The sequence below is a fragment of the Psammomys obesus genome, unplaced genomic scaffold (genome assembly GCF_907164565.1).
Source record: "Psammomys obesus unplaced genomic scaffold, mPsaObe1.curated_primary_1811, whole genome shotgun sequence".
NCBI lineage: Eukaryota > Metazoa > Chordata > Mammalia > Rodentia > Muridae > Psammomys > Psammomys obesus.
In genome coordinates this window covers 17,149,686-17,161,942 of record NW_026590062.1, presented here as the reverse complement: position 1 = coordinate 17,161,942, position 12,257 = coordinate 17,149,686, and the positions used below count along the sequence as shown (strand labels likewise).

Genomic DNA, 12,257 nt, shown 5'->3' with positions numbered 1-12,257 from the left:
AGGAAGGAAGGAAGGAAGGAAGGAAGGAAGGAAGGAAGGAAGGAAGGAAGGAAGGAAGGAAGGAGAAAGAAAACCTGTTAAGGAAAAGGAAATCAACAGAAAGCTTAGGCACAGTGAGACATTTGAAGGAAAAATAAATGCAAATTGTTTTTTAATTATACAGCGACTCACTCTCCCAACGTTGTTCATGCTTCTCAGGCCTTTAAAGATCACAGTGGACAGTCCGCCAGACTTCTCCTGTTGGAATGGCAACCACAAGGCCAGATGTGTAAAGCTGGCCCATTCTGACAGAGGTTCAGAAGGAGTGAGCAACATCCAGCCTTTCCAGAGGACAACTTGGCTAAGTCTCTGCAGAGGATAAGGGCATTTACTCTCTGGTGAGATAACTCCACTCCTAGGAATTTATCCCCAAGAGATTCTCAAAGGCTGATCAAAGACCTGTCTACAAAAGTATTTGTTATGGAATGTTCCCACAGGATCAAAACACCAGAGAGTAGCCTGGATGTTCATTCATGGAGAGATGGCCAAACAATCAGAGTGAATGTGAAGTGGACTGGTGTACAGCCTAAACAGTGAGGAAGAATGACATGCATGGAGTGACAAAGCGTGGCGTTTAAAAGAGCTTGCTGGTAGAACACATGTCTAGCATTCAAAAACCCTGGGCTCCATGCCCAGCAACACACACACAGAGACACACACATACACACTCACACATACACTTGTGGCTTTGTTTGTTGACAATGGGTAGGCTCACTTACTAGTCCAAGCTGTCCTCAAACCTGTGGTCCTCCTGTCTCTACCTCCCAAGGACTAGAATTACTGATGCGTGCAGTAATTGCACACATCTGATCAGACATTTGACATCATACCTCTTGAGGATAAACTTGTAGGAGTGGCGTTACTTCACCGGGGAGAAAGTGCCCCTAACCTCTCCAGAGACTGAGCCAAATTGTCCTCTGGAAAGGCCAAACTGATGCTGACTTCTCTGAACCTCTGTCAGGCTTCACACATCTGGCCTCGTGGGTGCCTTTCCAACGGAAGTCTGGCTGACACTGTACTCTGTAAAGGCCTGGGAAGTGTGAGCAAGGCTGGGTGAGTGAAATGCTGTCTGCTGGGCTTATAACGTTCTTTCATTGGCATCATTAGGGAGAAACAACCACACTAAAAAGCACACTATGTTGGCAAGATGGGTCAGCAGGTAAATTGGGTCATTGAGATGGCTCAGTGAGCAAATTGTGCCACCAAGACTACGTTTTGCTTGCTGTAGTCACAAGTGGAAGGAGAGAACCAACTCCTGCAAGTTGTTCTCTGACCTCCACCTACCCACTGTAGTACGTCCATGCATACACACAAGTAAATGAATGTAAAGAAAAGAGTTACAAATAATAAATAATAAAAATAAAAATAATTTAGCCAGGTATAGTAGAACAGATCTTTAATCCTGCCACTAGGGAAGATGGAACAGGAGAACAGTGAGTTTGAGGCCAGAGTAGGAATTGGTCTCAAAACACTAAAATAAATAAATTTTTAAAAATCAAGGTGAGATAGCTAGGCATGGTGGCACACACGTTTAATATTTGGGAGGCAGAGGCTAGTGGATCTCTGTGAGCTCAAGGCCAGCCTGGTCTACAGAGCGAGTTTCAGGACAGTCAGAGCTATGTCTCAAAAAAGGAGGAGGAGGAGAAGGAAGGAAGGAAGGAAGGAAGGAAGGAAGGAAGGAAGGAAGGAAAGAGAGAGAGGGAAAGAAAGAAAGAAAGAAAGAAAGAAAGAAAGAAAGAAAGAAAGAAAGAAAGAAAGAAAGAAGGAAAGAAAGAAAGAAAAGGAAGAGTCATACTGCCAGCGCTTCCTGTTCTCCAAATATCTGACCTGCTTCCTTGGCAAAAACACTGTTAGGTCCAGCCTTCAAAATCACAGTGGCCTTGGTCATAGTCTTGGGGCCGCATTCAAATTACACTCCTGGGTGACAGCTAAAGTACTCCACCTTGATGGGCACCAAACACCTCATCTCTTGAAGTTCAGATGGCTGGCTCCCCTTGCCAGTTTCTGTCTTAATTACTTTACACACTGCTGTGACAAAATGCCTTGACGGAAGCAATTCCAGGAAGGGTTTCTTTTGACTCAGTTTAAGACTGCACTTCATCAGGTGGAGCATGAGGCAGCTGGCCTGATTTTTTCCCCAGTCAGAAAGTAGCGAGAAGTGAATGCTGGCGCTCCATTCACTGTCACTGAGGATCCCAACCCATAGGACGGTACTGCCCATCTTTAGAGTGAATGTTCCAGTTAGCTCTGTCAGCTTGACACAGCCTAGGGCCATCTGAGGAAACAACCTCAACGGATGAATTACCCAGGTCAGAGTGGGCATGTCTGTGGGGGTTATCTTAACTGCTAATTAAGATGAGAGGGCCCAGCTCACTGTGGGCAGCACCATGCACTGGACTATATAAGAAAGCTAGCTGAGTGGGGCTGGAGAGATGACTCAGTGGTGAAGGGCACTGCCTGCTCTTCCCAAGGACCCAGGTTCAATTCCCAGCAACCACATGGCAGCTTACAACTGTCTGTAATGCCAGTTCCAAAGGATCTGCTAGCTGAGCATGAGATGAAGAAAAAGCCAGTAACCAGTGTTCTCCATGGTTTTTGCTTTAGTCCCTGTTTAAGTTCTGCCTGACTTCTCTCAGTGATGAACTCTGACCTGGAAGTGTAAGCCAGATAAATCCTTTCGTTCCTTACATTGCTTTTGGTCAGGGTGATTTATCCCAGCAGTGGAGATCAAACTACAACAGCGAGTTTTCCTACCACAATTAATCTAATCCTGATAGTTCTCCACATTCGTACCCAGAAGCTTGCTCCCTGGATGATACTGAATACTGTCAATTTGGTGATATTAACCCTCATGGTTTTCTCCTGTCCGTCTCATGGTGCTACACAACTCCCAAATGCAAGCCAAGAACAGGAAAAGTCATCCACCAAGGCCTGAGGAAACTAACCAAGGCCTAACTCCCCCAAGCAGCCAGGCAGTCTCCAACTGTGAGATGCCGGAACTCAAAAAGGCCGAAAGGCAAAAATCCAAAGTCTTCATTTTTCAAACTTTTTTGTTTTGTTTTGTTTTAATTTTTTTTGCCCCAGGAACTGAGGATATTCAGTTTTAAAAACCCTCCTGCACTTGTTATTTAATTCATGTGGGAAAAAATCGGAAGCAGCAAGAAAGTCTTTACACAAAAAGCAGCTGCTGGGTCTTCAGAATCCACCTCTGCATGGCCCCTTCCACCATCTCTAATGAGCGAGGCTATGGCCAGTTCCGGGCCAGTTCAATTATTATGACCAGTGAGGGTAAGTAGTCCTCCCCTAAAACAAGCCCATGGGAAGGAAAGGTCTCGAGCTGCACGCGGACACCATAATGCTGACGTGAACCCCGATGCAGGACGAAGCACCCTCACTTTTCCCAGTGTCCTTTGACTCCAACAGGAATCTACCCTCCCATGGAAGTCTGGGACAGGGCTGCTCCAATGGGAAGCAGCGTGGGGCCAGGGAAGTGTGTGAGTCCTGAGAAGGATGGCATTGCAGGCGGTTAATAAGCCAGATGGCTAGACGCAGGAGCCAGGACAGAGACCAAATCAGTCTACCCCCAGCGGTGCCCAGTCTCAGAACAGGAGAGTGCGAGCACGCATTGACAGCCAGCCTCTCTGGCCCCAGACTAGTGTCACACTGTGTGAAGGTTCATCTGGAATCACCAGGTCTCCTGTTTTTTGTTGTTGTTTTGGTTTGGTTTGTTTTGATACAGTGTAGCTCTCAGCAGTCTTTAAAGGCGTCTCTGTATAGCAGGTGGAGATCATTACAGACAACCGCAACTAGTTACAATGCAGGGAACAAATCATGGGGTGCCTGGCTGGTCTAGCTACGATACTACTCCTGCACGTAAGCCTCAGGGAATATCTCAGAAGAGAAAGGTAGGAAATTTCTACAAGTCAGAGGACCAGCAAATCTGCTGTGAGACTGTGTCCCCTAGAAATGGATGACAGGAAAGCTTCAACCATGATTCCTTAACAATATGGCTGCCTAAACAAGACCTGAAGAGGGACAACAGTTGACACATCAGTGTGGAAGGGGGAAATCTTACAGGCCCCACCCCTAGACAAAGAACTACAGTCAACCAAGGAAAGCCGAGAGTGGAAGAATTATTCCTTTCCAGCAATGAGCTTCCTAGTTCATTTTTGTTTTATTAAAACAAGGCGTCCGTCCTTTGGGGGAGCAGGCTGACTGTGGACTCAAAAATCCTCTTACCTCCGCCTTCGCCTCTGAGTGCAGTTATGATAGGCCATTATCATTGTGCTGACTCAGGTGTCCCGCTTTTGAAAGATAAGTCAGAAATACAGATGTTTTAAATTGGATTTTGAAATTTCCTCCAAATGCTAATATTGCCGGGTTTTGTTGTTGTTTTTTTTTTTTAATTAAAATTGTGTGTTGTTAATAAGATGGGCTAGACTCAACCCACAGGTCCCTTAACACCCTACAGGGTGGGACAACCCATGCCCCCCCCCAACGTTTTGTAAGAGCAAGACAGTCTCATTCCTATGTGAAAAAAGACCATTCATGGCTGTTTTCAAATCCAAAGGTGACAAGCATATGGAAGTTAGTCACATAGCTACCTTGAGCTCCCACAGGGATGGCAGGCAGGTCAGGAAGGAACAGGACAGGATGTCAGAGACTGAAAATAATGGAGTGAGGAAGGCAGAGAGAAGAGAAGGAAGAGAGTGGAAAAAGAAAGAGGAACAAAGACAGGGAGAGGGGAAAGAGAGAGGGGGAGAAAGAAGTAGAGAGAGGGCGAGAGAACAGAAAAAAAAGGAAGGAATAGGAGATAGGTTTTTAGTCTAGACCATAATTATAAGCCAGCTCTTCAGAATTCATTTTCTATGTGCATTCAATGTCCCGTCAACCCAGGGAGAGAAGATGAGTACCAGTGCTCAAATCCTCCATGCTCTGATCTTTTCCCTTCCCAGCCTGGCTCCTATGTGGTCAGGGGCCTCCCTTGGAGGTTACTCCTTTGGACTCTGCTACCAGGACACCACTGAAACCTCTCTCCTGGGAAAAGTTGGTGCCTCTCTGCCATCTGCCACTGGCCTTGGCCCCACAAAGCCCGTTTCCCTGAAGGATGCTGCCTGCTGTCCCCACTGTCTGGAATACCCTTCCCTATGTTGTTCATAGCTGTCTCTTTCTACTCTGGATCTCTGTTCCCCTTCCAAAGTTTCCTGACTCCAACATCTTGTTCCATTTTCTCATGGTGGTGACCCACAGCCATGTATCAGCCTGATCTGTGTAGGTGGTTGGGGGAGAGGGAGTCCATCTCTTTCATGTTTTGTGTCTGCTGGGTCAAATTACGACCCTTCTGCAAATGTGCATGCACGCATGTGCAAGTGTGAAATTCAGGTTTTTGCATTTGCAGCCTCCCTTTTTAAATGTTAGTAATTAAAAACATAACTATATAGGTAGAATAAATGACAGAGTACAAGTACAACTAAACAGAGTATAATTAAACATAAACATAGAATGACCACAGAATATAATTATACACATTAAATATATTTATAAATCTAGCATCTTCCAGAAAATCTCCACTTGCTATATTTCCATGTATTTGATATGGAATATACATTGTTTTTTTGTTTTTTAAAATCCATTATGGGGGTTGAAGAGATAGCTCCGTGGTTAAAACACTGCACGCTCTTGCAAAAGACATGGATTTGATTCCCAGCACACGCATGGGAGTTCACAACCATCTGTAACTCCATTCCCAGGGGATGTGATGCCCTCTTCTGACCTCCACAGGATCCAAGCATGTACATGGTGCACAGACACACATGTAAGCATAACATGCGTACACATAAAACCTTTTAAAAACATAGTGAATACATACTCTTTTCAACTGAAAAGATGGAGAACGGCTTCCCTGCTGTGACCCAGTGGTTTCAGAAGTCCTTCAAAGGCTGCTGTGTGAATACATGGAATTATAATGACTGTCACTACCTGCTTTTCACGCTGAGTAGGGCCTTGAAGCAATGGCCTGGAAAGGAACTGGGTAACGACACAGCTTGCTATTTTTCTCGTTTCCAGTCCCTCCGTTACAAACATCCTCTATAAAAGGGCATGTTTATAAACTTTTACAAAGTGGCCTGCAATCTTGTCGAATGCCATTTATGGGTTTGGATCCACCAACCTCAGAGCTTTCTAGGTCGTCCTGGAGAGCAGAGGGTTGTGAATCGGGACCTGAGGTGTGAGAGTGTCTCAGATAAGTGGGGAGGGTGGTTAGTCCTCTCTGGATCCTCCCTTCCACTTCTGGCTTCCCAGTCAAGTGGGAACTTGAACTAAATAGTCTCTAAGGTCCCTTCCAACTGCAGCTTTTACAGTTCTGCTGCGGTGACCTCCCACAGTCACAGTCAGAGGGAAACTCAGAAGGTGTCAGCACTCCATAGGGCCTCATACCATTTTGAGATTTCTAAAGCAGTGAGCTCACACCATAAGTACAAGAATCCAGAAGTTATGTGGTGACCCGGCTCAGTATAGACACCTAAGCCTAGAGAGCTGAAAATGCAGGTGACCTCAACCCGGATGACAACCTTGTGTTTCCACAGACAGGGCACAGAAGGTGGTTGGGGACTGTTTTGAACCCTGCCTTGTGCTGCAGGCACAGGGTTGGAGCCAGGGTGAGACAATGCAATAGCTTACCAGTCCTGTCGGCCCCTCACACACCCGTGGGCAGATGTTTCCTGTGTTGCTTCTTAGTGACCTCTAGGTGTCAGTTCCCCTAAGCCCCTCCAGATGGTATTATCTCGCTCCTGTGAGTTTGAACTAACCCCTCTAGCTACAGGCTTGCCACCGACTGGCTGCTGTGCCAGTGAGTGTGGACAGGTGACACTGGGGAAGAGAACCAGGAGGCTGCCTCTATGTGCTCCTTAAGCTACTTTAGGCAATCCAAGGCCACTCCCTTTCTTGGCAAGTGACAACCAGTCCTGACTCCCACCCTCCGTGTCCGGACAGTCCGTTGGCTCATATGTCCAACTCTGTACCCATCTAGAACTCTCATGGGGCCCCTGTCAGAGATCATGTTTTTATAAAGTCTCCTCAGAGGTTTCTTAGGCTTTGGTCATAGGAGGAGAAAATCCAAGGAGGCCTTGCAGAGAGGGCTGAATATTATAGAAGACAAGAGTAGACAAAAAATGGGTCAGAGTTGGGGGTGGCAGTGAGGACATATAATGAAGGGGATGAAAAAACAAAGGACAGAAATAGAAGGGAGGAAGGAGGAAGGGAAAATGGGAAAAAAAGAAAGAAAAGGTGAGGGAGGAGGCAGAAGGGGAAGAGGGGAGAGGGAGAAAGAAGCCTTTTGGTTTTGCCTTGCAACAGAGGAAGCAGGCGTGAGAAGGGACCCGAATGAAGCCATCTTGGGCTAAACGGGATGTTGAAAGGCACCTAGGCTCCCTGGACACCCTGAGGCTTCCCCTTCTTCGCCTTCTTTTTCCATAGTGCACATGAGCTGCCCCAGTGACTGTCAGTCCTCCACTGAGGGACTTTGTTCTACCCGACATCAGGTCAGGAACAAGGAGGCGTCTACACAGAGCGAAGCACAGAAGTTTCTAAAGTCCAGGACGCTAGCTCATGGGTGCAGTGTGGCTGTGAGCGTGTGTAAGTATGTGCAGACATGTATGGGTATGTGCAGACATGTGTGGATGTAGAAAAAGCCCTTGAAGCCTGGTATGATTGGCGCCACACCTGTAATCCCAGCACTCAGGAGGCAGAAGCAGGCGGATCTCTGTTAATTCGAAGCCAGCCTGGTCTACAAAGCAAGTCCAGAACAGCCAAGGCTACACAGAGAAACCCTGTCTCAAAAAATCAATGAAAAAGGAAAAAAGAAAAAGCCTTTGGAGCTTTCTTTTCTCAGACCAGCTGTATATACGGTTCTAGGTCTGACTGACTGATGATGCTATTGGTATGAGCAGCCCCAGCCTGGGCGGGGGGGAGGACGTGAGGCTCTTTTTCCTTTCAGGTATGTTCTCTGGATCATCTCCCTCTGCTGCCCTTCACCATGCCTGCCGGGTTGGCTTGGGAGCACTAAGGGGCAGGGCCCCCATTTAGAGGCAGGCTGGTCCAATTGATCAGTTCTTCTGGGAACCCCAGTCTCCCTGAGCTCTGAGTCACTGGCTTCTCTACCCTGACCCACCAGGCTTTCCCAGAAATGGGCCACACATTCTTGTCCTTTGACTCGAACCTTCAGCAAGAACCCCAACCCCAGAGGACCTGCCACAAGGAGGCAGCAAGCCCCTTCCCATCCACCCCCACTGTGGAGGTGGCAGCCCTCTTCTCTTAACAGGGCTGTGATCTGTCTTTCCAACGAACATCACCTTCGCACTTCTGGAAAGGGAGTCACACAGGCAAAGACAAATGTCCCAGTGGTGAGCCCCCACCCCTGACACACTGCATGTCCAGCGCAAGTGCAAGGCACTACCTGGTGATGTCCGGGGCACTTAGGAAGGCAGCCCACAGCACCATGAGGCTGGAGACAGCAGGGAGAGTACCCCTGGTGGCGGCCATAAGCAGGCACAAGTGTAAAGTTTGAAAGAGCCAGAGACATTTTGCCAGAAGGGCATACCTCCTTAGTTAGAAAACAACACCTGGGGCAAGAGGCGGCTGGCTCAGAGATCGGCTTCCTTGTCACCTACCTAAAGACACTGGTCACACCGGGACTGTGGTCTCAAAAGCATGTGCTGGGAATGAGGATCCCAACAGGAGGTTAAACAGATAGTTTCTGTTTACCCCCCCACACACACACACACCAAAGGCAAAGAGAAAAGCAGACTGCCATCAGAAAAGAGGGGCAGGGCTTACCTGGATGTTCCTGGGCTCTGGGATGAGTGCCACACACCTGCAAGGAAAAATCAAAGGGTGAGTGCAGGGGCCCATTCGCCAGCAGGTGTGTATCCCAGCTGCCTTGGAGGCCTGGTGTTACCTGGAAGCTGCAGAAAGAGCAGAGCAGCCAGACCCAACGGCAAGGCGGTGCTGGTAGATCCTTCATGGTGGGAACAGGAGTTGGGATTCCCCCACAGCCTCCCGGGAGCCTCTCTACCTCCTGCTTCCTGGGGGCAGAGACATCTTCATCGCAGGATTCTGGCCACAAAGTCTGTCCCCTAAAGTTTGTGGTGTAGAGCGCCTGAAAGCAGTTGGGGCGATTGTCCTCTCCAAACTGGAGTCTTTAGAGACCCGAAGGCTAGCTGCAGCGCTGAGTAGGGGAAGCAGTCCTCCTTGGCTCCACCACTGTCCAGCCTCTGGCTACCGCTGGACAAGGCAGAGCCTCTGGAGCCTGCAGGCTCAGGAGTCTGTGTCCTGGGCCTGGGACTGGTGAGCACTTCCTTCCAGTCTCAAGTCTCAAGTCGGAGCTCAGAGCTCAGCCCAGAGTTTGGAGCTTAGTGATGTCTGTGCTGCCTCTCTCTGCAGCTGAGCTCCGCCACACCTCGTTGGCCCAGAGTCCAGCCCGTGGCTTTGGGTGGAGAGCCAGAGTGATGTCAGCGGGCCTCAAACTTTGTTCTCCTCTATTTATATCCACCCCATTCTGGCCTTTCCTGGGTCCTAACACTAGCCTGTTAGGAACTGCTGAGTCTTTTCCAGGACTTTCCCATCAAAAGGTGGCCTAGATTGGCCCCGGGGCTGTATGTGTCTGGAGGTGAGAGTGTGAGTGAGGGTGGCTGTAAGAGAGCATGTGTGCAAGCACGGGGGAAGTTGTGAGGGTGAGGATGTGTGAGCGTAGTGGCGAGAGTGTGGGTGTGTGGGGGGAGAAAGTATGGGTAAGTGTACGTGTGAGAATCTTGGGTGTTCAAGTATGTATAAGTACTGAGGGATACTGTGTGGGGTTATGGGAAGTAAAAGTAGGTGGGAGTAAAGAATGAAGAACGGGGTGAAAGTGGGGGGCTTGACAGGGTGTGGGTAGGCGTGAGCAAGTGTTGAGGGTGTGAATGTGGGGAGATGTGGGTAGCAGGACTATGTAAGGGGTGTAGGTGAGTGTGGGTCTGCGTACGCTAAGGTATCTTCTGCTCTGTGCTTTCATAGTCAGCATGTGCTTGTGAGCGTGGTTTGCACAAGTGTGCGTATCTACCTGAGCGTGGCCCCGTCGATGTGAGAGGGGTGTGCGAGTGTATGCACGTGATGCGTGATTACTCTCTGGATGTGTAAGAATGCAGCCTTGTACGCGTCCAAGGTGTTCGGGATGTGGGTGTCGTGTGTTTTATGTGAGTGTGGGTCTGGATGGGTGTGAGTGGGTGTGAGGGTATGAGTGTAGATGAGTGTGGGTGTGAGTGGGTGCGAGGGTGTACGTAATAAGGGTATGTTCTCAGCACCCTCAAAGTCTCATCAGCGTTAATAAGTAGGTGGGGCCCGAGGGCTGTCTCAGTAATTAAAAAGTTCTTACTCGGAGGACCTGGGTTCGGTTCCCAGCATCGCAACAGGCCACTCACAGCCAGGCGGAACTCCCGTTCCAGGAGATCCAACACCTTCTTTCAGCCTACTTGGGTACCTGTGCACGGTGGTGGACATGAACGCACGCAGCCTCACAGACACACACACATAAATGAAAATAACCTTTAAGAGAGAAATATTAGTAATCGCACGTTTAGGTATGGATGGCTGTGTGAGACTGGGTGCGGCTCAGTGCCACTGTGCATAGCTGTGTATTGCAGGCTCGTTCCCATTGGCACCCTCAAAATCTGTATCAGTGTTAGTAAGCACAGGTGTGGATCAAACAGGAACTCTGCTGAGATCTGGGCCTCGTTGGAGCACAGGAAAACAGTGGTTATGAGCACACAAGAAAAGAAACGCCTACCCCTGCCCCGTCCAGAGCTGCCCATGCTTTCTCTTCAACCCACCCCTGCAGAATTCGAGGACACCCTCGATTTTGACACCACCCTTTATCAGATTGCCCCATCTTACCACCCCCCAGCACCCAACCAAGTCAGACTTCCTGTTAGCCCTGCCTCAGATTTGGCCAAGGCCAAGACTTGATCCACCTTGCTCCAAACATTCAAACACACGCACACTCACACACACACACGTACATGCACAATTGCCATCCTGTAGCAAGGCCACAGGACACACAGCTGCCTCACCCCAGCTCTCTCCACTTGAGTGCTCTTAGGCAGATATCTGCCTCTCGAACTCCTCCTCTGCAGACTGGAAGGCAGCACTGAGCATCCAGAAGACAAAGACTAACATATAAGGCCCTTAACTCGAGGCTTAGAAGAGTAGTAACACATTCAATAAATGTTCCGATTACTATGATAAAGTGGAAAATAACACCCAATAAACTCGGGCTATCATTATCATCTCAATTGTCCTGACTTTAAATGGGAATTAAGAGTCCTGAGTCCAGCTCACTTCCTAAAGAGGACGAGAAGAGGGCTTCCAGGCCTTGGGAGGGAGGGAGAAAGGACGTCAAAATGTAAGGTGATTGCAGTAACTCTTGCCTGCTCTGACAACTTCTCCTATTAACTGGTCACCTCACTGTGGAAGGTTCCAGATGGTTCTGTGGATAGCCCTCTTCCCAGAGCCAGAGAAACTGGACTCTGACCTCCAGGCTGTTGGTAATAATGACTTTTAGCCTGGTGCCTAGGTGCTGCTCGGGGAGAAAGGGGATTTATAACTTTCTTCTCCTTTCAGTCTTCTTTGCCTTCCCCCAGAAGGAGAGTGGGGGGGCTCAGCCCCATCTGAACCCAAGGATTAAACAGATTGCTAGCACAGACCTTTGTTTCTAAAGCTGAGAGCAAAACCAGGAGTTTCTTTTGGTATAATTTTGTCGTTGGATAAAGGGAGACACCTGATTTAATGACAATAGCAAAAACTGGATGGAAAACACATTTAGCAGGACCATCTGCCTGGTGCTGGAGCCCAGCTACTAGGTCCCAGCCCATAGGATACCCACCTATCACTGGACTTTAGCACCCTCGAAGGATGAGGTAGAGAAACCCCCCCGCCCACCTCCTCCCATGCTTTCTCAGTGCTGGGTAACTTGGCAAGTAAAAGGTGGGATCTTGCCTGATATGGTAGCCATGCAGCTCTATTCCCAGCACCCGAAGGCAGAAGCAGGCTGATCTCTGGGAACCTGAGGCCAGCCTGGTCTACACAGAGTTCTCGGTGACTCAGGGCAACAGACTGAGATCTGATCTCGAAAAGGAGGAAGGAGAAAAAGCGGGTGTCACAAACTGCAGTTCTCCCTAGGGACAGTCTAT

At 48.7% G+C, this 12,257-nt stretch overlaps 1 protein-coding gene across 2 annotated transcripts in view; it reads right to left on the bottom strand.

Moving 5' to 3' along the window:
• The window catches only part of Adgrd1 (adhesion G protein-coupled receptor D1), a 112,086-nt gene extending 103,007 nt beyond the window's left edge, over positions 1 to 9,079 (bottom strand). For both annotated transcript variants that reach the window (XM_055606125.1, XM_055606126.1), the window contains exons 1-2: positions 8,993 to 9,079; positions 8,872 to 8,908 (exon numbers count right to left, since the gene is read on the bottom strand). In XM_055606125.1, the coding sequence (XP_055462100.1) occupies positions 8,872 to 8,908; positions 8,993 to 9,058 (103 nt within the window). In that variant the 5' untranslated portion in view covers positions 9,059 to 9,079. The remainder of the gene's footprint in view (positions 1 to 8,871; positions 8,909 to 8,992) is intronic.
• Positions 9,080 to 12,257: the final 3,178 nt, after the last annotated feature.